Source organism: Nerophis ophidion, linkage group LG06, assembly GCF_033978795.1.
Source record: "Nerophis ophidion isolate RoL-2023_Sa linkage group LG06, RoL_Noph_v1.0, whole genome shotgun sequence".
In the NCBI taxonomy this organism is placed as follows: Eukaryota; Metazoa; Chordata; class Actinopteri; order Syngnathiformes; family Syngnathidae; genus Nerophis; species Nerophis ophidion.
The window spans coordinates 19,878,266-19,904,493 of record NC_084616.1 but is presented as its reverse complement, the minus strand read 5'-3'; the positions used below and the strand labels follow the sequence as shown (position 1 = coordinate 19,904,493).

The 26,228-nt window shown below is 35.7% G+C and overlaps 1 protein-coding gene and 1 long non-coding RNA gene across 2 annotated transcripts in view; one reads left to right on the top strand and one right to left on the bottom strand.

Moving 5' to 3' along the window:
* The window catches only part of fgd (faciogenital dysplasia), a 163,457-nt gene that overhangs the window by 81,058 nt on the left and 56,171 nt on the right, over positions 1-26,228 (top strand). Inside the window, exon 2 of the mRNA XM_061902948.1 lies at positions 24,613-24,771. Coding sequence (XP_061758932.1) covers positions 24,613-24,771 — 159 coding nt within the window. The remainder of the gene's footprint in view (positions 1-24,612; positions 24,772-26,228) is intronic.
* Positions 1,547-24,760, bottom strand: LOC133554342 (uncharacterized). Its single transcript, XR_009807094.1, has 5 exons — positions 24,494-24,760; positions 15,434-15,641; positions 14,996-15,081; positions 2,891-2,978; positions 1,547-1,745 (listed from the first exon to the last, which is right to left on the bottom strand). It is a non-coding gene; the product is annotated as an uncharacterized LOC133554342 (long non-coding RNA).

Here is a 26,228-nt window from a genome sequence, read left to right as displayed (position 1 = left end):
CCCCCAAAAATATTTCAACGTGTAATATTTAATATGAAGTAATTGGAGCACTAAATAGGTCAATAATTTATGGCAAAATTGATTTGATTATTTATATTTATTTAGAACAATGAGAGTTTACAGCGATCTCAAAAGCCCCCACTCATTAAAGTGTTAAAAATAAGTCATATATCAAAATATATGACCATCTTTGATGAGCTCGGGTCCAGCGAAGCTGGCGATGTTTCTGGGTGTTGTTGATAAATGGCTTTGGCTTTGCATAGTAGAGTTTTAACTTGCACTTACAGATGTAGCAATGAACTGTAGTTACTGACAGTTTTCTGAAGTATTCCTGAGCCCATGTGGTGATATCTTTTACCCACTGATGTCGGTTTTTGATGCAGCACCGCCTAAGAGATCCAAGGTCACGGGCTTAGCCGCTTACGTGCAGCGATTTCTCTAGATTCTCTGAACCTTTTGATGATATTACAGACCATAGATGGTGAAATCCCTAAATTCCTTGCAATAGCTCCTTGAGAAATGTTGTTCTTAAACTGTTGGACAATTTGCTCACAAATTTGTTCACAAAGTGGTGACCCTCGCCCCATCCTTGTTTGTGAGTGACTGAGCATTTCATGGAAGCTGCTTTTTATACCCAATCATGGCACCCACTTGTTCCCAATTAGCCTGTTCACCTATGGGATGTTCCAAATAAGTGTTTGATGAGCATTCCTCAACTTTCTCAGTCTTTTTGCCACTTGTGCCAGCTTTTGTGAAACATGTTGCAGGCATCAAATTCTAAATGAGCTAATACTTGCAAAAAATAGCAAAGTTTTCCAGTTGGAACGTTAAATATCTTGTCTTTGCAGTCTATTCAATTTAATATTGTCAGGTTGAGTTGTTGACGAACCCCAAGATGCATAGACGGTGGCAGGCATTGAATAAGATAATTTAATGTCCAAAAATATAAAAATGGAAGGCAAAACACAAACCAGTAAAACAGGAGACAGGTAGCAGGAACAAGAATCGAACCAAGGAACAGCTCACAAGCAACGAGGAACCAGGGAGAACTGGAGACAGAAAGCAGTCCACGGCATAAGACAACAACAAGTCATAATGACAATAATCCAGCGCAGAGTGGAGCACAAAGCAGGTCTAAATAGCCCCTGGCTGATTGACACCAGGTGTGGCCAGGTGCCAATCAGCCACTGCTGAGGGGACACAGCAATCAGAGAAACAAGCAGGAAATAAAAGCACTGACAGGAAACTAAGACAAATGCAGAGGAAAATTTAAAACAAAACCAAACTGTCAGGGACAAGCCTGACAAATATAAGTTGAAAAGGATTTGCAAATCATCACATTCTGTTTTTATTTACCATTTACACAACGTGCCAACTTCACTCTTTTTGGGTTTTGTATGTATGTATATATATATATGTATATATATATATATATATATATATATATATATATATATATATATATATATATATATATAATACTCCTTCGTGTTGTAAAACATTCTGTTGACCGTCTTTGTGTTTGAAGCGAAAGCAGACAGGAATGTTTGTTCCTCTGAATTTATTGCTCCTCAAATTCAACTCGACAATGTTGTGTCATTTTTGTCAGCGGAGCTCCAGTCAACATTGACGGTTCTTCTCGTGTTTGTTCCACTTCCATCTCAGACATCTGCTGCCTCAGAGTCCTTTCTCCAACCTCCACAAGTCTGCTTCACCCTTTGCTGCTCACAGGGCCTCGTTTTAGTCTGCAATCATTTATAGGTTTTCTATCTTTAGGTAATATTAAATGATATGTATTTTATATAAATTAATAATTTAAGTAATAAAAAAATAACCATGACCCTAACCCACTAATATTAACCCTAACTAACTAATATTATGATAATATATTTATTGAGATTATTTTTGCAGTTCTACAGTTAATGGCTTTCTACTGCTTGTTTTGGGTTTGTGTTTGGTGTTTACTCCTGTTTTTGACCTCCTTTCCACCTTTTATTGCCACTATTTGCCAGGAGCGCTGATTGGGCACACCTGCTCGTTAGTGATTGGTGATCAGGACACTCACCTGCCGCTGATTATGAATCAGAGGGCTTTATAAGCCAGCCTCACGACTCTGTCGGACGCGTTCAGGTTGCTTTGGTCGAGCTTGCCTTTTGTGCACTCCCCAACTGCACTAGGGCGATGTTTTGTGTGCACTACCAGCTGCATGAGAGCTTTTGCAGAAAAAGGGGTGCCCAAATGTTTCCATTAAGGGCCACAGACTGCGGGGTCCATTTTGGTAGTTTTCACCTTCAAAACCAGTACAAAAATGTTAATATTTCTTCAAACATCTAGAAAATGCCATTTGAGGAAAAATGTTGTGTGAATGCTAATGTTATGATCCGCTGCTCGGATCATATCATGTTCTGGTTTTGATTTGTTTTTGTATTATATTCTACTAGTGTTTGACTTCCTTAGTTCCTGGTTTGTTCTGTTTCCATAGTTAATCATTAGATTCACCTGCCTCTTGATTACTGTCTTTATTTAAGCCTGCCTTTTCTGTTCATTCAGTCTTGCCTCCTAATTTGTGTTCGCACAACAGTGACGACCTTAATCCTCGATTCGGTAATCCCATACCTGTACTTGCTAGCTTCCGCGCTAAGCCCTTGCTCCTCCAGCTCCCATGCTAGTAGTTTTGTTTTGCTTTTTGTGCCTTGTGCAAGTTTTTTGTTATTTCTCTAGCTCCCATGCTAGTAGTTTTGTTTTGCTTTTTGTGCCTTGTGCAAGTTTTTTGTTATTTCTCTAGCTCCCATGCTAGCGCTTTTGTTTATTTTTTCTAGCTCCTATGCTAGTTCTGTTTGTTTTTGACTAAGTCTGTTTTTATTTGTTAAAGAAATGAATTATTTCTTACCTTCACGCTGTGTTCGAGCCCGACCGCACCCTGAGAGAACGACCCGCATCATCACAATGCCACGCTACCGTCACACTAGGAGGCAAGACTGAATGAACAGAAAAGGCAGGCTTAAATAAAGACAGTAATCAAGAGGCAGGTGAATCTAATGAGTAACTATAAAAACAGAAAAAAACAGGAAGTAAGGAAGTCAAACACTAACAGAATATAATACAAAAACAAATCAAAACCAGAACATGATATGATCCGAGCAGCGGATCATAAAAGCTAATGGGCTAAAGCCAAAGTGAAATGCTTATAGTTAGCACGCGGTCAAGATAGGGACAAGTAAACAAAAAATATGACTAAAAGGAGCTACAAAAGCTAGTATGCTAACAGTACTGTGCTAACAATCGCATGCTTACAGTTAGCATTAGTGAAATACTAATATATACTGTATATGACACGGGTGAATACCTGCTGAAATAGCTTAAAAAAACCAAGTGTGTGCTAAAATGCCAACTGTAGCATGTGTCAAGTACCAAAATATATTACTCTGAGCACTGTACCTGTAAAAATGTGTCGCAAGCCCGCAAAATGAGCATGCATTAACAACAATAGCTTGATAAAAGCTACCCTGCTCATGTTAGCATGCTAGCAGGTAACATTTGTCAAGCAGCAAAGTAGGTGTATACCTGCTAAAGTAGCAAAAATGCTAGCATGCTAATATTAGAATGCTAACTGTTGTGTTAAGCAATGGGTTAGCACTTTGGATGTCCCCGGATTAGATGATTGGATCAGTGCATGGTTGTCATGGTGACGTGCAGCCAGTAGATTCCTCTGCACATCATCTTTGTCAGGCGTCTAATTGCTGCTTAATTGTCTCCTTTATGCAGCTTTCAATAACAGCAGACTAATGAGCCTGTTTTTTTGTTTGTTCCCTTGTGGACTGTTCCAGAATCACAGCTGGCTTCACCACTCACGTGTGCTGGTTCTGAATATGAATATTGCATCTGAGTGTGAATATTGAATCCAAGTATGAGTATTACATCCTAGTATGAGTATTACATCCTAGTATGAGTATTACATCCTAGTATGATTATTACATCCGATTATGAGTATTACATCCGAGTATGAGTATTACATCTGAGTATGAGTATTACATCCGAGTATGACTATTATATCCGAGTATGAATAATATATCTGAGTATGGGTATTATATCTGGATATGAGTATTACATCCAAGTATGAATAATACATCTGAGTATGAGTATTACATCTGAGTATTAGTATTACATCTGAGTAGGAAAATTAGATCGTAGATCTGAGTATGAGTATAACATCCGAGTATGACTATTACATCCGAGTATGACTATTACATCCGAGTATGAGTATTATATCGAAGAATGAGTATTGCATCTGAGTATTACATTTGAGTATAAGTATTACATCTGAGTATGAGGTAGGAGTATGAGTATTACATCAGAGTATGAGTATTACATCTGAGTATGATTTTTACATCTGAGTATTACATCTGAGTATGAGTATTATATCGGAGTATGAGTATTACCTCCGAGTATGAATAATACATCTGAGTATGAGTATTACATCTGAGTATGACTATTACATCCCAGTATGAGTATTATATCTGAGTATGAGTATTATATCTGAGTATGAGTATTACATCCAAGTATGAATAATACATCTGAGTATGAGTATTACATCTGAGTATTAGTATTACATCTGAATAGGAAAATTAGATCTTAGATCTGAGTATAAGTATTACATCCGGGTATGAGTATTATATCCGAGTTTGAGTATTGCATCTGAGTATTACATTTGAGTATAAGTATTACATCTGAGTATGAGATACGAGCATGAGTATTACATCCGAGTATGAGTATTATATCCGAGTATGAGTATTACATCTGAGTAGGAATATTACATCTGAATATGAGTATTACACCTGAGTAGGAATATTACATCCGAGTATGAATATTACATCCAAGTGCAAGTGTAAATAATACATCTGAGTATGAGTATTACATGTGAGTTTGAGTATTACATGTAAGTAGGAATTTTACATCTGAGTAGGACTATTACATTCGAGTAGGAATAATATATCTGATTATGAATATTATATCCGAGGATAAGTATTATATATGAGAATGAATATTACATTGGAGTATGAATATTACATCCTAGTATAAATTTTAGATCCAAATATGGGAATTATATCCGAGTGTATGAATAGTACATCTGAGTATAAATATTACATCCGAGTATGAGTATTACAGCCACATGAGCATTATATCTGAGTATGAGTATTACATCCGAGTATGACTATTACATCCGAGTATGAATAATATATCTGAGTATGGGTATTATATCTGGATATGAGTATTACATCCAAGTATGAATAATACATCTGAGTATGAGTATTACATCTGAGTATTAGTATTACATCTGAGTAGGAAAATTAGATCGTAGATCAGAGTATGAGTATAACATCCGAGTATGACTATTACATCCGAGTATGACTATTACATCCAAGTATGAGTATTATATCCAAGAATGAGTATTGCATCTGAGTATTACATTTGAGTATAAGTATTACATCTGAGTATGAGGTACGAGTATGAGTATTACATCTGAGTATGAGTATCACATCTGAGTATGATTTTTACATCTGAGTATTACATCTCAGTATGAGTATTATATCGGAGTATGAGTATTACCTCTGAGTATGAATAATACATCTGAGTATGAGTATTACATCTGAGTATGACTATTACATCCCAGTATGAGTATTATATCTGAGTATGAGTATTATATCTGAGTATGAGTATTACATCCAAGTATGAATAATACATCTGAGTATGAGTATTACATCTGAGTATTAGTATTACATCTGAATAGGAAAATTTGATCTTAGATCTGAGTATGAGTATTACATCCGGGTATGAGTATTATATCCGAGTTTGAGTATTGCATCTGAGTATTACATTTGAGTATAAGTATTACATCTGAGTATGAGATACGAGCATGAGTATTACATCCGAGTATGAGTATTATATCCGAATATGAGTATTACATCTGAGTAGGAATATTACATCTGAATATGAGTATTACATCTGAGTAGGAATATTACATCCGAGTATGAATATTACATCCAAGTGCAAGTGTAAATAATACATCTGAGGATGAGTATTACATGTGAGTTTGAGTATTACATGTAAGTAGGAATTTTACATCTGAGTAGGACTATTACATTCGAATAGGAATAATATATCTGATTATGAATATTATATCCGAGGATAAGTATTATATATGAGAATGAATATTACATAGGAGTATGAATATTACATCCTAGTATAAAGTTTATATCCAAATATGGGAATTATATCCGAGTGTATGAATAGTACATCTGAGTATAAACATTACATCCGAGTATGAGTATTATATCTGAGTAAGAGTATTAACATCTGAGTATGAGTATCAAATCTGAGTATGACTATTATATCGAAGTATGAATATTACATGAGTACGAATATTATATTTGGGATGGATTATTACATCTGAGTAGGAATATTACATCCGAGTTTTAGTATTGCATTTGAGTTTGAGTATTACATCCGAGTATGAATATTACATCCAGTATGAATATTATATGAGTATTATATCCGAGTATGATTATTACATCTGAGTATGACTATTATATCGAAGTATGAATATTACATGAGTATGAATATTATATTTGGGATGGATTATTACATCTGAGTAGGACTATTACATCCGAGTTTTAGTATTGCATCTGAGTATGAGTATTACATCCGAGTATGAATATTACATCCGTCCGAGTATGAGTATTATATCCGAGTATGAGTATTACATCCGAGTATGAGTATTACATCCGAGTATGAGTATTACGTCTGAGTAGGAATATTACATCCAAGTAGGAATATTACATCCAAATGTATATAATATATCTAAGTATGAGTATTACATGTGAGTAGGAATATTACATCTGAGGAGAAAATAGGAGAAAAAGAAAAGAAATGGCAGATCAACTGGTCTAAAAGGGAGTCTATTTAAAAGCTAGAGTATACAAATGAGTTTTAAGGTGAGACTTAAATGCTTCTTCTGAGGTAGCATCTCGAATTGTTACCAGGAGGGCATTCCAGAGTACTGGAGCCCGAATGGAAAACGCTCAATAGCCCGCAGACTTTTTTTGGGCTTTGGGAATCACTAATAAGCCGGAGTCCTTTTGAACGCAGATTTCTTGCCGGGACATATAGTACAATACAATCGGCAAGAGGCTGGAGCTAGACCGTGTAGTATTTTATACGTAAGTAGTAAAACCTTAAAGTCACATCTTAAGTGCACAGGAAGCCAGTGCAGGTGTAATATGATCAAACTTTCTTGTTCTTGTCAAAAGTCTAGCAGCCGCATTTTGTACCAACTGTAATCTTTTAATGCTAGACATGGGGAGACTCGAAAATAATACGTTACAGTAATCGAGACGAGACGTAACAAACGCATGGATAATGATCTCAGCGTCTTTAGTGGACAAAATGGAGCGAATTTTACTGATATTACGGAGATGAAAGAAGGCCGTTTTAGTAACACTTTTAATGTGTGACTCAAAGGAGAGAGTTGGGTCGAAGATAATACCCAGATTCTTTACTGAGTCGCCTTGTTTAAATGTTTGGTTGTCGAATGTTAGAGTTGTATTATTAAATAGAGGTCGGTGTCTAGCAGGACCGATAATCAGCATTTCCGTTTTTTGGGCGTTGAGTTGCAAAAAGTTAGCGGACATCCATTGTTTAATTTCCTTAAGACACGCCTCCAGCTGACTACAATCCGGCATGTTGGTCAGCTTTAGGGGCATGTAGAGTTGGGTGTCATCAGCATAACAGTGAAAGCTAACACCGTATTTGCGTATGATGTCACCTAGCGGCAGCATGTAGATGCTGAAGAGTGCAGGGCCAAGAACCGAACCCTGGGGAACTCCACACGTTACCTTAACATAGTCCGAGGTCACATTGTTATGGGAGACGCACTGCATCCTGTCAGTAAGATAAGAGTTAAACCAAGATAGGGCTAAGTCTGACATACCAATTCGTGTTTTGATTCGTTCTAATAAATTATTATAATCGACGGTTTCGAACACAGTGCTAAGATCGAGGAGCAGCAATATAGATGACGCATCAGAATCCATCGTTAGCAATAGATCATTAGTCATATTTGCTAAGTATGAATATCACATCTGAGTATGCATAATACATCTGAGTATAAATTATTACATCTGATAATAGAAAATTACATGTACCGCTGTTTTTTTATGGTAAAATTCTAAAATGCCTGTTTTTTTTACAGTAAAATCTACAGTTTTTGGAAAAATGGTAGTACATTTTTACAGTAAAAACATGCAGCTCCATAGCCAGATTTTTTTTTTTTGAACTGCGGTATTTTTATTCAATTTACTGTAATATGTTGCAGAAAAAAACACACTTTATTTTACAGTAAAATTCAGGTGATGGAGTTTCCAGTTTTTTTACTGTAACAACATCCCCGCTGCTGTTGGGCCATGGATATCGGGCAGAAATGAACAAAGACATATTTCCATCCACCGCCGCTGTGTGGTGAGTTATCGTGGTAATAAGTGGAGTCACTTCTGAACTGGTAGATGTCCTCCCCTTCGACACAGTCAGACCACGCTGGAAGTTATTCATGTTGGGGAAGACAAATGTTGGCATACTTGGACTTTGACGTAGACTGAGGAGGAACTTTGCTAACGAGGTTACACTCTGCTGAACTGAAGAGGATACTTTGTTATTCTCACTTATAGTCGTTTTGTTTTAGAAGTGAGCCTGTGTCACACGTGGTAAGAGTGTGTGTGTGTGCGTGTGTGTGTGTGTGTGTGTGTGTGTGTGTTTGCTGAACTGAAGATGATACTTTTGTTACTCTCATTTATAGTAGTTTTGTTTTAGAAGTGAACCTGTGTGTTTGTGTTTGTTAATGGGAGAGATTGTGTGTATGTGTGTGTGTGTGTGTCAGTTTATGTGAGCGATAGTATGTTTGTGTGTGTGAGCGTGTGATTGTGTGAGAGATGTGTGTGTTTTTGTGTGTGAGATAGTATTTTTGTATGTGTCTGTTTTTGTGAGAGATATTATGTGTGTGTGTGTTTATGTGTGTGTGTTTATGTGAGAGATAGTATGTTTGTGTGTGTATATGTGTGTGTGTGTGTTTGTTTATGTGTGAGATAGTGTTTGTGTGTGTATATGTGTGTGTGTTTGTTTATGTGAGAGATAGTATGTTTGTGTGTGTTTATGTGTGTTTATGTGAGCGATAGTATGTTTGTGTGTGTGAGCGTGTGATTGTGTGAGAGTTGTGTGTGTTTTTGTGTGTGAGATAGTATTTTTGTATGTGTCTGTTTTTGTGAGAGATATTATGTGTGTGTGTGTTTATGTGTGTGTTTATGTGAGAGATAGTATTTTTGTGTGTGTATATGTGTGTGTGTGTGTGTTTTTATGTGTGAGATAGTATGTTTGTGCGTGTATATGTGTGTGTGTTTGTTTATGTGAGAGATAGTATGTTTGTGTGTGTTTATGTGTGTGTTTATGTGAGAGAAAGTATGTTTGTGTGTGTGTTTTGTGTGTGTGTGTGTCTGTTTATGTAAGTGATTGTATGTTTGTGTAAGAGATGATGTTTGTGTATGTGTGTTTTTTTGTGTGAGGGATAGTATGTTTGTGTGTGTTTATGTGAGAGATAGTATGTTTGTGTGTGTTTATGTGAGAGATAGTATCTTTGTGTGTGTGTGTGTGTGTGTTATGTGAGAGATAGTATGTTTGTGTGTGTTTATGTGAGCTATAGTATGTTTGTGTGTGTTTATGTAAGACAAAGTATGTTTGTGTGTGTGTTTTTTTGTGTGTGTGTGTCTGTTTATGTGAGCTATTGTATGTTTGTGTGTGTGAGTGTGTGATTGTGTTAGACATGGTGTTTGTGCACGTGTGTTTTTGTGTGAGAGACAGTATGTTTGTGTGTGTTTATGTGAGAGAAAGTATGTTTGTTTGTGTGTGTGTGTGTAAGTCTGTTTATGTGAGCGATAGTATGTTTGTGTGTGTGAGTGTGTGTTTTTGTGTGTGAGATAGTATTTTTGTTTGTGTGTGTTTATGTGAGGGATAGTATGTTTGTGTATGTGTGTTTATGTGAGAGAAAGTATGTGTGTGTGTTTTTTGTGTGTGTGTGTGTGTGTGTGTGTGTGTGTGTGTGTGTGTCTGTTCATGTGAGCTATAGTATGTTGGTGTGTGAGTGTGTCATTGTGTGAGAGATGGTGTGTGTGCGTGTTTTTTGTGTGTGAGAAATAGTATGTTTGTGTGTTTATGTAATAGATAGTATGTTTGTGTGTGTTTATGTGAGAGATTGTATGTTTGTGTGTGTATATGTGTGTGTGTTTATGTGATAGATAGTATGTTTGTGTGTGTTTATGTGAGAGATAGTATGTTTGTATGTGTGTGTGTGTTTATGTGAGAGATAGTATGTTTGTGTGTGTATATGTGTGTGTGTTTGTTTATGTGAGAGATAGTATGTTTGTATGTTTATGTGAGAGATAGTATGTTTGTGTGTGTTTATGTGACAGATAGTATGTTTTTGTGTGTCTGTGTGCGTGTGTTTATGTGAGAGAAAGTATGTTTGTGTGTGTGTGTTTTTGGTGTGTGTGTCAGTTTGTGTGAGCGATAGTATGTTTGTGTGTGTGAGCGTGTGATTGTGTGAGAGCTGGTGTGTGTGCGTGTGTGTTTTTGTGTGTGAGATAGTATTTTTGTTTGTGTGTGTTTATGTGAGAGATAGTATGTTTGTGTGTGTTTATGTGTGTGTTTTTATGTCAGAGATAGTATGTGTGATGTGTGTTTATGTGTGTGTGTGTGTTTATGTGAGAGATAGTATGTTTGTGTGTGTTTATGTGAGAGATAGTATGTTTGTGTGTGTTTATGTGAGAGATAGTATGTTTGTGTGTGTTTATGTGAGAGATAGATAGTATGTTTGTGTGTGTTTATGTGAGAGGTAGTATGTTTGTAGAAAATAGAAGACTGGAGTACAGCTTGTATTGATTGACTTATCAATTGACTCATTGATCATTTATTTGATGTCTTTATTGTGACCTTTGTGTTCACTTAAATAATTCATGATGAAAACGTTTCAACAACATTTAAATTTAAGATTTATGTCCTCTCTGTGCTCAACATCCTGTTTCATGTTCTGAAACGGGGGTCAGAATATTTCCACTCTTGTTGCTATGGTTACCTAGCGGCAGCAGCCCGTATGGTACCACCATGGCCTCTGTTTGTTTGTGTTTCCCAGGCAGGACCCCAGCTCATAGAGCTCTTGTTTGCTCTCGCTGGAACCACTTTGACGTAGACCTGATGGCAGCTCCACTTTGTAGTCTCACTAACTTCTGAAACCTCTAATTTACTAAATAGGAAGTCTGACCTCAGGCTCATCTACGTATATGGCGGAAAACTGTATCGCGATATCAGTATTCGATATCAATTATTATTGATATTTTTTTATGTCCGCTTTCTTCCCACAAAGAAGCAAAAACATATTGAAGGTTTTATCAAACGCATATTTATTGATATCGATGACATGTTAATCGCGATACACATTGATATCGTCATATCGCCCAGTCATAGTCAGACTATCTTGTAAAAAATCGGACTATTTATTTATTTATATTTCGGACTATTGGGGCGGTGTAGCGCGGTTTGTAGAGTGACCGTTCCAGCAACTTGAGGGTTCCAGGTTCGCCATCCTAGTCACTGTCATTGTGTCCTTGGGCAAGACACTTTACCCACCTGCTCCCAGTGCCACCCACACTGGTTTAAATGTAACTTAGATATTGGGTTTCACTCTGTAAAGCGCTTTGAGTCACTAGAGAAAAGCGCTATATAAATGTAATTCACTTCACAATAAGTAAGTCTGACAGTGTTGGTGCTAGGAATTTTTCAAAATAAAAGTGGGGTCCCACAGTACAGTTTTGTGTAAGTTTTGAAAACAAATGAAAAATGTATGCATTATCCTGTTGTATCGCACATTCTATATTGTGTTTTGGAAAAAAGGTTGTCATAAATGTGACTTAATTCATTAAAAAAAAAAAAAATTATTGACTCAGTGGTCTAGTGGTTGGACTGTCCGCCCTGAGATCCATGAATTGATTAACGTGGACCCCGACTTAAACAAGTTGAAAAACTTATTCGGGTGTTACCATTTAGTGGTCAATTGTACGGAATATGTACTGTACTGTGCAATCTACTAATAAAAGTATCAATCAATCAAAACAGGTTGTGAGTTCAAACCCCGGCCGAGTCATACCAAAGATGCTGGTTCTCAGCATCAAGGGTTGGAATTAGGGGTTAAATCACCAAAAATGATTCCCGGGCGTGGCCATTGCTGCTGCCCACTGCTCCCCTCACCTCCTAGGGCGGGGGTCGGCAACCCGCGGCTCTAGAGCCTCATGCGGCTTTTTGGCGCCGCCTTAGTGGCTCTCTGGAGCTTTTTCAAAAATGTATTAAAAATGGTAAAAAAAAGAGGGAATAAAATGTTTTGTTTTTGTTTTAATATGGTTTCTATAAGAGGACAAACATGACACAAACCTCCCTAATTGTTATAAAGCACACTGTTTACGTTAAACATGCTTCACTGATACGAGTATTTGGCGAAGCCGTTTTGTCCTACTAATTTTGGCGGTCCTTGAACGCACCGTGGTTTGTTTACATCAAGGGTGTCTAAACTTTTTCCACAGAGGGCCGCACATGGAAAAATTTAAGCATGCGGGGGCCATTTTGATATTTTTCAGTTTCAAACCATAACAAAATATATGGATTTTTATTTTTTATGCTTAGGGCTCCTGGGGAGCATAGAGGGTCTCAGTCAGTAAAATGTTAAAAATAAGTCAGATTATTATTATTTTTTTAATTTAATGCTTACAGTAAATCTCTATACCAACTTGAGGTTGATATAAAGTAAAACAAATAAGGTTTTATGCCTTTTCTGTCAAAGACAGTTTTGTGTTTTATAGTAAAACTGGAATATGCATTATTTAGATAGACAGATAGTACTTTATTGATTCCTTCAGGAGAGTTCCTTTATTTAGCAATTAAAGCCCTCAAAGATCAATAATGCAGGACACCATTGATTTTAATTATTTAATATTTTTGAGTAATCACAGTGAAAAGTTAAATAAAATCCTACTAAATATATTAGAGATCCGAAAGGTACTCATAAAGTGATGCATTTTTTTTTTTTTTTTTCTTTTAACACTTAAATTTCAAGATCAACTTCCGATATATCCGTCGATTTTAAGTTTGAACTATTATTTTGTTTCTTTTATGCTCTTTTGTCAAAACGTTGATGTTTTATATGGCAACCACACAACATATGCTATATATTTTCCACATAAAACATTTTAAAGTGATATTTTTTAAGTAATAATTCATTATAACATAGATTTTTGTGTCTTTTTTTTGAACAATGAAAAAAAAAGAAAATATAGACAAAAGGAAAAAAAAAACTGCCTGCACGGCAGCTTTGTGTCAACATTGCCACTTTTTCTCATTAGATTTCACCTCATTCCATTTTTTTTAAATGTTTTTTTTTTTAATTTTTGCAATACTATCAATTTTGCAATTTTTGCAGAATGTGTGGCGGGCCGGTAAACGATTAGCTGCGGGCCGTAAATGGCCCCCGGGCCGCACTTTGGATACCCCTGGTTTACATGTACAACTTTCTCCGACTTTCTAGGACGTGTTTAATGCCACTTCTTTTTCTGTCTCATTCTGTCCACCAAACTTTTAATGCTGTGCGTGAATGCACAAAGGTGAGTTTTGTTGATGTTACTGTCTTGTGTGGAGTGCTAATCAGACATGTTTGGTCCCATGAATTGATTAACGTGGACTCCGACTTAAACAAGTTGAAAAACTTATTCGGGTGTTACCATTTAGTGGTCAATTATACGGAATATGTACTGTACTGTGCAATCTACTAATAAAAGTTTCAATCAATCAATCAAACCTTGCATGACTGCAAGCTAATCGATGCTAACATGCTATTTAGGCTAGCTATATGTACACATTGCATCATTATGCCTCATTTGTAGCTATATTTGAGCTCATTTAGTTTCCTTTAGGTCCTCTTAAATCAATTTATATCTCATGACTTACTATCTGTACAGTATGTAATATGGCTTTTAAATTTGTTTTGCGGCTCCAGACAGATCTTTTTTTGTATTTTAGGTCCAATATGGCTCTTTCAACATTTTGGGTTGTTGGCCCCTGTCCTAGGGGGTGATCAAAGGTGATGGGTCAAATGCAGAAGATACTTTTGCCAATCAATAGTACTTTAACTTTATCAGTTATAAATATTCATTCACTTTTTTCTTTCCTTCATGGATCTAAACTTTACCGCTGCGGGTATTTTTGTCTATAATTGTATTTAATAAGTTGTAGGTGTATTGATCTCAGTATAAAAGTGTAAAAAGTGTTTTGCTTCGGTCAGGAAATTATGATAATGGTGTGCCAGGGCATACATACATAACTTATTTAACGCTTTATCAACTTCAGATCTATCCGTCAATTCTAAATTGATTTTTGTTGTTGGTTTGTTTTTGTCATGATCCGCTGCTCGGATCATGTCATATTCTGTTTTTGTTCTGTTTTTGTATCACATCCTGTTTGGTATTTGTCTTCCTTAATTCCTGGTGGCACCTCCTGTTTGTTTCCGTTGCCTTAGTCACGCATTAGTGTCACCTGTCTCTTGTTTTTTCTGCGCACCTGCCTTGTGATTATCACCTTATTTAAGCCTGCCCTTTCTGTTCATTCGGTCTCGCATCCTAGTAATTTCTGTTCCATGCAACAGGTGACGACGCTGATTCCCGTTTTTGGTAAAGAACTGTTTTGTACTTGCTAACTTCCACGCTACTCCATTGTTTGTTCCCTAGCTCACATGCTAGCGCTTTTAGTTCTTTCTAGCTCCCATGCTAGTTCTGTTTGTTTTGCCTTTAGCGCCTTGTGCAAGTGTTTTATGTTCCTAGTCTGTGTTTTGTAGTATAAATACATCTTAATTTCTTACCGTCACACTGTGTCCAATCCGACTGCATCATAGAGAGAACAAACCCGCACCACGATGCCAGCAAACCTTCACAGTTTTCTGCCCTTCTGGTCAAATAAACACACAAAATATGCAAAATCTTCCACCTAAAATATTTTTCAAAGTGGAATATTTGATATGAAGTTATCAGAGCCTTGTATAGGTCAATAATTCATAAAAACATTGATTTTGATTCAATATTATGTTTTTGAGCAATGACAAAAAAACAGCTTTGTTTTATTAGTCAACATTGCAACTTTTTCTCAATTACTTTCACCTGTAAGTGTTGCGGTTTGTACAGGTGAAGAAGAATGCAAAGACAGCTCTATATGTATTTATATACAATACTATTTAATGTGAACTAACCCAAATATATGTATGGTGTGCAACTATGTGTGGGAATTAAATGTTGAGTGTTACCTGTAGTGTTGAGCGAGAGGCGGAAGTCCAAAAAGGGGCAAGGCTGGCTCGGAGATTCGTGAGCAGGCATGAAGTCGGGGGCAATAGAGAGGTGTGAAAATCCGCATCGAGGCGGGAGGTCAAGATCCAAAGGTGCAGCCGGAGAACCAGAGGGGAACACAGGGGAGACGGGACACACAGCTCGTAAAGCGGGAACGGAGGTAGGCTGCTGGAATATGACAAGGGGGACACAAGACCAATCAACAGGGGGAGAAACACAGAGAGAAAGCATATAGCTTGTAGAATTTCGGCTTCCTGTTAAGTTATAGTTAAAGTAGAACAGGAATAGGTAGCTACGTTCTGGTACAGGATAGCAGGTTGCTCTGCATTAAGAAGGCAGGTCTTCTCAACAGTTACAGGTGCGTTGATTATTGATGATTGAATGCAGCCGCATGCTGCATCCGGAGTAGCGCGCTCTTGGAGGTGCGCCCAGCGCCGCGCACAAATGAATGTGCACTGAGCTGCGCCCGGGCCATGACAATGAGCTTTTTTTATTCCACTTTGATTACATTTTTGTTTATTTTAATAGTATTTTTAGAATGTGCCATGGGCCTTTAAAACATTAGCTGCAGGCCCGTAAATGGCCCACACTTTTGACACCCCTGCTATAGATGGTAACAAATTAAATTTGATTAGTCTATCGGTAAAAATTAGAGCCTGACGACGCATGCGCGTTTATTATAACGCACAGTCAGCATACTTGTCAACCTTGAGACCTCTGATTTCGGTGGGTGGGGGGCGTGGTCGGAGGCGTGGTTAAGAGGAGAGTATATTAATTAATATATATATATACATAATATATATATATATATATATATTAATATATATATATATTAATATATATTTATATATATATGAAATAGTTAACTTTCAGTGAATTCTAGCTATATATATTTATTTTATTATATATATAAATAAAATAAATAATTGAATTTCAGACGGCACCTATCAAATACAAAGTAATAAAAACACAGTTGTTCTGGGTACTAAAAAAACAACAACACTTACCTTTCACAAATTGAGTAATGTCACTTCCGAGTTTCCAGAAAATGGGGCCAGTATGTGCTTTGCCCTGCCGTCTCTCGCTGTCAGCTCTGTGTCGGGCCCGACCTGGATTAGCTGCGCCCTTGGACGTGCTGGCCCCTGCCGCCAGGTTCGGTCTTGTGTACGCAAGATCTTTGACAAACAAAACGTCTATCTTGAACGATTTCTTCACTTCCCGCGGGCGGCGAACTTGATTGACTTCCTCTGTGTGACGGAAACATGGCTGAGAGCCGGTGAGTCCGCCCCTCTTAATGGAGTGTTCCTACTTTAATTCTCCGCGGTCGTCCGGTCGAAAAAGAGGAGGATTTGCAGTCGTTTTGAAAAATGAATTTAAATGCCGTCAGATCCGCCTGCAATCCTCCTTTTCAAGCTTCGAACTGTGCATGTTTGAGCTGGAGGGGGCGTGGCCTCCAGCTCCAGCTGAATTTCGGGAGAACATTTCTTCCGGGAGGTTTTCGGGAGAGGCGCTGAATTTCGGGAATCTCTCGGAAAATCCGGGAGGGTTCGCAAGTATGACAGTCAGCGTCTCGGCTTCAGTAAACAATGACGGTGATGATGTCAGCGTGTGCGAGCGACACTTGCTAACTTGTCAGCCACTTCTCCAATAAACTCCTTTTGAATAATCCTCGCACATTAACGCTTCATAAGGCACATATTTTCCCCGTTTGTTGACCTGCAAAGTATGTTTTTGGGGTGGAGGAGTCTGGTCGGGTGCTGGTTAGCTCGAAGCTAACAGCTAGCCTGTCTCCATCCTCAAACAATGTCGCTTCAGCGGGGGATAAAAGTGAAGTTTCTATGGACTCGCAAAGACCAAAACAAGTTATTTACTGGAGACATGGCACAGGATTTAGTTCAAAAACTTAACTTTCACCTAAGTTTTTACCACCAAGTCTTTCTTTTGACAGCCCCTCCCTCGCTAAAGTTGCCCGAGTGCAAACTGAGGCAGTATTTGTCATTGATAAAACTTTTGTTGAATCAAAATTTACGAGCAATAAAAACGCAATAAAAGAGGATGGAAATTTGAACCGGCAAATATAAACAAAACAAAACACCAGCGGAAAGCGATAATCGATAAAAATAAAAAGTGAGTTAAACAATAAATAAAATCTTCGTTGAGTGGAGGCCTGGGCTTCTGGAATTGCGATTCCTTTCTGATTTCAATGCGTAAAAAGACACAAAAAGTGCGTCAATGCCATCTTTGGTCTGACTATTTATTATTGATTCTGACTATTTGATAAAAGTATTGACTATTTATTAATCGTTCTGACTATTAACCATTTTGATTATTAATAATTCTGATTATTTATAAATAAGTCTGATTGTTCATTAATAAGTCTGACTATTTATTATTAATTCTGACTATTTTTTCAATCATTCTGACTGTATATTAATCATTTTGATTATTTATTAATGCTTTGAATTATTTATTAATAATTCTTACTACTACTTTTCTGACTATTTATGAACAATTCTCACTATGTATTATTAATTCTGACTCTGTATAAGTCTGACTATTTATTATTAATTTTGACGATTTTGTCTCGTTCTGACTATCAATCATTCTGACTTTATCAATAATTCTGACTGTGTTATTATTCGGGGTATTTAATTGAAAGTGTGACCAATAATGCAGACTATTAATAATATTGACTATTTATCAATAATTCTGACTACTTATTATTATTCTGGCAATTTTTTAGAAAGTTTGGCTATTTATAAATAATTCTGACTGTTATATTGATTCTGACTATTTTTAATCAATTTGACTATTTGATAATAATATTGGCTATTTATTAATTGTTCTATGTATTAATCATTTTGATTATTAATAATTCTGACTATAATTTATTCTGACGTTTTTTAATCATTCTGACTATTTGATAATCATGTTGACTATTCTATTTTAATGTTTTTATAATTGTTTTGACTATAAATATTTAATATAAATAATAATATACACGCAAGTAAACACTCTGCAGGACTGCTTGTATCGGTATTGCACATAATATCACACACAAGTAAACACGCTGCAGGGCTGCTTGTATCGGACATGACATCACACACAAGTAACACTCTGCAGGACTGCTTATATGGCACATGATATCACCTACAAGTAAACACTCTGCAGGACTGCTTGTATTGCAAGTGATATCACACATATTTAAACACTCTGCTGGACTGTGTGTATCACATATGATATCACACACAAGTAAACACCCTGGAGGACTGCTTGTATCGCACATGATACCACACACAAGTAAATAGTTTGCATGACTGCTTGTATCGCACATGATATCACAAACAAGTAAACAGTTTGCAGGATTTCTTGCATCACACATGATATCGCACACAAGTAAACGCTCTGCAGGACTGCTTGTATTGCACTTGATATCACACACAGGTAAACACACAGCAGGACTGCTTTTATCACACGTGATATTGCACATAAGTAAACACTGCAGGACTGCTTATATTGCACATGATATCACACACAAGTAAACATTCTGCAGGACTGCTTGTATCGCAAGTGATATCGCACATAAGAAAACACTCTCTAGGACTGATTGTATCGCACATTACATCACACGCAAGACAACAGTCTGCAGGACTGCTTGTATCGCACATGACATCACACACAAGTAAACACTCTGCAGGACTGCTTGTATTGCACATGATTTCACACATAAGTAAACATACTGCAGGACTACTTGTATTGCACATAATATCACACACAATTAAGCACGCTGCAGGACCGCTTTTATTTCACATGATACCACACACAAGTAAACAGTCTGCAGGACTGCTTGTACCGCACATGATGTCACAGACAAAAAAACACGCTGCAAGACTGCTTGTATCGCACATGATATCACACACTTTACATGCTAGCACATATCGTCATATTTTGTTATTTTGTTGGTATCAAACCGATATTCTAGCTATTTATGAATAATTCTGACTATCAATAATTCTGACTATTTTTAATCTGGCTATTTATTAGAAAGTTTGACTATAAATAATTCTGACTATTAATTAATCTGACCATTATTAATTTGCGTTTTTATTATTCATTCTGACTATTGATTATTAATTCTATTTTTTGTTATGATTCTGACTATTTGATAACTTATTTACTATTTATTAATCGTTCTGACTATTAATCAGTTTGATTATTAATAATTCTGAATATGTATTAATATTACGACTATTCATAAAAAGGTCTGCCGATTTATTAATAAGTCTATTATTAATTATGAATATTTTTTAATCATTCTGACTATTTGATAAAAATTTAGATTATTCATCTACAATTCTGATATTCTGTCTATAAATATGTCTGACTATTTTTATTAATTTTGACTATTTTTAAATTTTTCTGACTATTAATCATTCTAATTATTTAATAATAATTTGGACTTTTTGTCAATATTTCTGACTATTATTATTATGGCTATTAGAAAGTTTGATAATCAATAAATAATTCTGACTGTGGATTATAAATTATAATTATTTTTTATTAGTTCTATTTATTAATAATGCTGACTATTTATTAATAATGTTGATTATGTATTAAAATGTCTGACCATTGTGCCAGTAGCCTGTGATGAATGTGAGCTAATAATAAAAATAATTGCGTGCATGAATCTTGTGTGATAGCATCATTGTGCTGCAGGCTGAAGTTGGTTGGAAAGCTCACAAGAAGTCACATGTGTCCACAGGCGTTACAGAAATAATATTGAATCATTACTGAGAATTCAATCAAACACAAAAATTTTTTCAAGAGGCTTGTAGATGTTTTGGTTGTAGTTGTGTGATTTATTCATTAATGTACTTTGTGTACAGTAAGTAATTGTGTGTGACGCAGGTAAACACTCTGCAGGACTGCGTGTATAGCACATGATATCACACGCAAGTAAACACTCTGCAAGACTGCTTGTATCGCACATGACATAACAAGCAGGTAACCACTCTGCAAGACTGCTTGTATCGCACATCATTTAACACAAAGTAAACATGCTTTAGGACTGCTTGTATCGCACATGTCATCACACACATGTAAACAGTCTGCAGTACTGCTTGTATCGCACATGATATCACATGCAAGTAAACACTCTGCAGGACTGCTTGTATCAGTATCGCACATGATATCTCACACAAGTAAACACGCTACAGGGCTGCTTGTATCGGACATGATATCACACAAGTAACACTCTGCAGGACTGCTTGTATGGCACATGATATCAGTCCCAAGCAAACACTCTGCAGGACTGCTTGTATTGCACATTATATAACACAAAGTAAACATGCTTTAGGACTGCTTGTATCGCACATGTTATCACACACAAGTAAACACTCTGCAGGACTGCTTGTATTGCAAGTGATATCGCACATATTTAAACACTGCAGGACTGCTTGTATCACATATGATATCACACACAATTAAACACGCTGGAGGACTGCTTGTATAGCACATGATACCACTCACAAGTAAAGCCTCTGCAGGACTGCTTGTATTGCAAGTGATATCGCACATATTTAAACACTCTGCAGGACTGCTTGTATCACACATGATATCACACAAGTATACACGCTGGAGGACTGCTTGTATCGCACATGATACCACACACAAGTAAATATGCTACAGGACTGCTTGTATCGCACATGATATCGCACACAACTAAACACTCTGCAGGACTGCTTGTATCGCACATGATATCGCACACAAGTAAACAATCTGCAGGACTGCTTGTATCGCACACGATATCACACACAGGTAAACACGCTGCAGGACTGCTTGTATTACACATGATACCACATGCAAGTAAAGATGCTGCAGGACCGCTTGTATCGCACATGATACCACACACAAGTAAACAGTCTGCAGGACTGCTTGTACTGCATATGATATCACACACAAGTAAACATGCTGCAGGACTGCTTGTATCGCACATTTTACATGCAAGCACATATTGTTATTTTGTTGGTATCAAACCGATATCCAGTATCAATCTTGGATTGGGACAATTTAATGTATTCACGTGTAGTATTATTCAAAGGCGATTAAGGTGTAGTTTGTGCATATCTTTCTGTAGTGGCAAGTGTCTTGGTAAGATATCAATTGATCGTCATAGCGATGCAGCCATCTCAGGTGGCCGACAAGCTCCGATGTGTTGAAGCGTGATGTTTTTTTTTTCCATCTAAGATCATTTTTGGGGCGGAATATTTGGCGCAAACAGTTCACGTGACATCTTCCCCTGGTGGACGGCGTGTTTGTTTACAGGGGAAGCTGTCATTTTCCCACAACTGGGGAAAGGAGCGCTTGATTTGCTCACCCCAGCACACCTACATCACAATAGGGCTAATTTCGCCTCATTGGATCGTTTTTTTTTTGGCAAAATTTTAATGTTATCAATTGTATCGACGTGAAGTCATACCAGCACGATAATTCCCTGATATTTATCGTTAAGTCGTTTAACTCAAGATGGCAACAAGTACTTTTATTGTGAAATCGCTTCCTCCTCCTTCCTTTCACTTCAGAGATTACTTGGGTGTCTTTCCTATTCTGTGTTGTTGTTCTCCGATTATATTGGCTTGATTTTCACAAACAAAAATATTAAATATGAATTTAAAAAAGTATTTATTTTTATTGAAAATTTAAACACTGAATATTCACGGTAAACCAACAAATTAAGAGCAAATTACAGTAAATCGTGTGATGTTTTTTAAAAAATATTTGTATTCTCTTTTATTCGTTTTTTATGTCTTTTAATATGTAGCACTTTGAGATTCGATATCAAATGAAAAGTGCATTATAAATAAATATATTTATATTTTGTATTATTATTATTATTATTATTATTATTATTGAAAAGACACTTCCGATACATTACAATAATTTCCGGTTGAGCTTCTTTACATAAAAAAAAATGTCAAATCCCTTCCAAGGTTTCTGGTTGTTAACATTGAATGTTTTTGCAACCCTTTGAGATGTTTGTGATTAAGGGCTGTAGAAGTCAACCTCGATTGATTAATTGATTGAAAGAAAGTAAAGCAGGAGACGTTACAAATGGATTAAAAAAAAACACATAAAAAAGTAAAAATTAGGCTCATTTAAAAAATTAGGCTCATTTAAAACAAATGTAATCCCTCCAATAAAGACAATAATTAAAAGGTTTTTCTACTTTTACCATTTTCCAAGATTGTATTCATACTTTAGCATCATTAATCCAATGGTATCATTTAGGTTTCATTTAAAAAAATCTGTTTTTATGTTTTGAAAAGTACAAAATTCCCGCGGACATTTTGATGGGCCTGCTATTTGTGACTAGTGTCTGAATCTGTGATTTTTAGGTGTAACTGTACTAAATGAGCTGAATAGTTAGCCTAAATCAGGACCAGATGAGTCGCCCGCTGGCCTGTTCTAAAAATAGCTCAAATAGCAGCACTTACCAGTGAGCTGCCTCTATTTTTTACATTTTATTTATTTACTACCAAGCTGGTCTCGCTTTGCTCGACATTTTTAATTCTAAGAGAGATTAAACTCAAATAGAATTTGAAAATCCAAGAAAATATCTTAAAGACTTGGTCTTCACTTGTGCGACTTGTCCAGGGTGTACCCCGCCTTCCGCCCGATTGTAGCTGAGATAGGCGCCAGCGCCCCCCGCGACCCAAAAAGGGAATAAGCGGTAGAAATGGATGGATGGTCTTCACTTGTTCAAATATTAAGCGGTAGAAATGGATGGATGGTCTTCACTTGTTCAAATAAATTCATGTATTTTTTTACTTTGCTTCTTATAACTTTCAGAAAGACAATTTAAGAGAAAAAAATACAACCTTAAAAATGATTTTAGTATTTTTAAACACATATACCTTTTTACCTTTTAATTTCCTTCCTCTTCTTTCCTGACAATTTAAATCAATGTTCAAGTTTTTTTTATTATCATTATAAAGAATAATACATACATTTTAATTTAATTCTTCATTTTAGCTTCTGTTTTTTCGACAAAGAATATTTGTGGAAAAAAATTTCAAACTTATAATGATTAAAATTCATAACAATTATTCTGGCAAATCTAGAAAATCTGTATAATAAAATTGAAGTATTATTTCAAAGTCTTTTGAATTTATTTTAAAATGTTTGTTCTGGAAAATATAGAAGAAATAATGATTTGTCTTTGTTAGAAATATAGCTGGTTCCAATTTGTTATATATTCTAACAAAGTGCAGATTGGATTATAACCTATTTAAAACATGTCATCAAAATTTTGAAATGAATCTTAATCGGGAAAAATTACGAATGATGTTCCATAAATTCTTTTTTAATTTTTTTCAAAAAGATTCGAATTAGCTAGTTTTTCTATTCATTTTTTTCGGTTGAAGTTTGAATTTTAAAGAGTCGAAATTGAAGATAAACTATGTTTCAAAATTTTATTTTCCTTTTTTTCGTGTTTTCTCCTCTTTTAAACCGTTCAATTAAGTGTTTTTTTCATCATTTATTCCCTACAAAAAACCTTCCTTTAAAGGAAAAAAAAAGTACAACGGTTAGACGGACAGAAATACCCATTTTTTTAATATATGTAGATTTATTTATTAAAGGTAAATTGAGCAAATTGGCTATTTCCTGCAATTTATTTAAGGGTGTATCAAACTGGTAGCCCTTCGCATTAATCAGTACCCAAGAAGTAGCTAGTGGTTTCAAAAAGGTTGGTGACCCCTGTTCTAACAGTTAATGATTGTCACATACCAAGTTATATGATTTTGGGTTAAACAGTTACAAAACTAGCTCAAAAAGTTAGCGTGCTAATGTTAGCATGCTAGCAAGCTAACGTGAGTATGATAATAGTTAGTTTGCGTTATTGTAAGTAATCATTTTTACATTCTTACCTTTTATAAAAAATACAGAAAAATAAATAAAAAATTGGATTGTTTAAGGAGCACTTTTCACTTCCTGTTTGTGCACACGGCGTGGTCTCTCACCTCAGGAAATCAACTTTGGACGCCTTCCTGCTTCTTTCAAAGTGTCTATTTCTAAATGAACTTTTTCACGCACGCACTCGATGAAGCTCATCATGGTCGTCGTTCTTCCTTCTCCTCAGATGTCCCCGCAGCCTCCTCGCAGCATCAGTGCGGATCAGCTGACTTCTTGTCTTCTCCTCGCCTGCTAAAGAAGGGACAATGTCACGAGAAGGCCGCCATCAAGCCGCGTCACCAGACCACCACCTCGCCCAGACCTCCTGCTGCGCAGAAACCTCAAGGTACACAGTAAACATCCGCTCATAGAAGGGTGTTCAGGGCCAATACTGATACCGATTTTTAGTCGTCAAGGAGGTCGATAACAGTTATCAAACATGAATATTAAATGTCAGTAAACATCTGGACAAGTAGTTTTTTGAACAATATTTTGGAGATGATCACATTGTTGATGTAGATTATCACATTGTTGATGTAGATTATCACTTTGTTGAGGTAGATGATCACATTGTTGATGTAGATTATCACATTGTTAATGTAGATTATCACATTGTTAATGTAGATTATCACATTGTTGATGTAGATGATCACATTGTTGATGTAGATGATCACATTGTTGATTTAGATGATTGCATTGTTGATGTAGATGATCATTTTGTTGATGGTATATCACATTGTTGATGTAGATGATCACATTGTTGATGTAGATGATTGCATTGTTGATGTAGATGACCATATTGTTGATGTAGATTATCACATTGTTGATGTAAATGACCATATTGTTGATGTAGATTATCACATCGTTGATGTAAATGATCATATTGTTGATGGATTATCACGTTGTTAATGTGGATTATCACATTGTTGATGTAAATGATCATATTGTTGATGTAGATGATCATATTGTTGATGCAGATGATCACATTGTTGATGTAGATGATCATGTTGTTGATGTAGGTGATTGCGTTGTTGATGTAAATGACGATATTGTTGATGTAGATTATCACATTGTTGATGTAAATGATCATATTGTTGATGGATTATCACATTGTTGATGTAGGTGATCATATTGTTGATGTAGATTATCACATTGTTGATGCAGATGATCATATTGTTGATGCAGATGATCACATTGTTGATGTAGATGATCACATTGTTGATGTAAATATCTATATATATCTATCTCTCTCTGTCTCTCTCTCTCTCTATATATATATATATATATAGATATATATATATATACCTGTGTGTGTGTGTGTGTGTGTGTGTGTGCGTGTGTATTTATATATATATATAAATATATATATATATATATATATATAGTTTCCAATAATTTCTACAACTCTTTTATATATATATATATATATATATATATATGAATGTCTACATATATACATATATATATATATATAAATATATACATATATTTCTATACATATATATATACAGATACATGTATATACCTATATATTAATATATGTATATATATTTATATATACATACATACCTATATATACAGTACATACATATATATATATATATATATATATATATATATATATATATATATATATTTATATACGGAATACAAGGATTTGCAAATCATTTTCAACCCATATTTAGGTGAATATGCTTCAAAGACAACATATTTGATGTTCAAACTGATAAACTTTTTTCTATTGCAAATAATCATTAACTATAAAATTTGATGCCAGCAACACTTGACAAAGAAGTTGGGAAA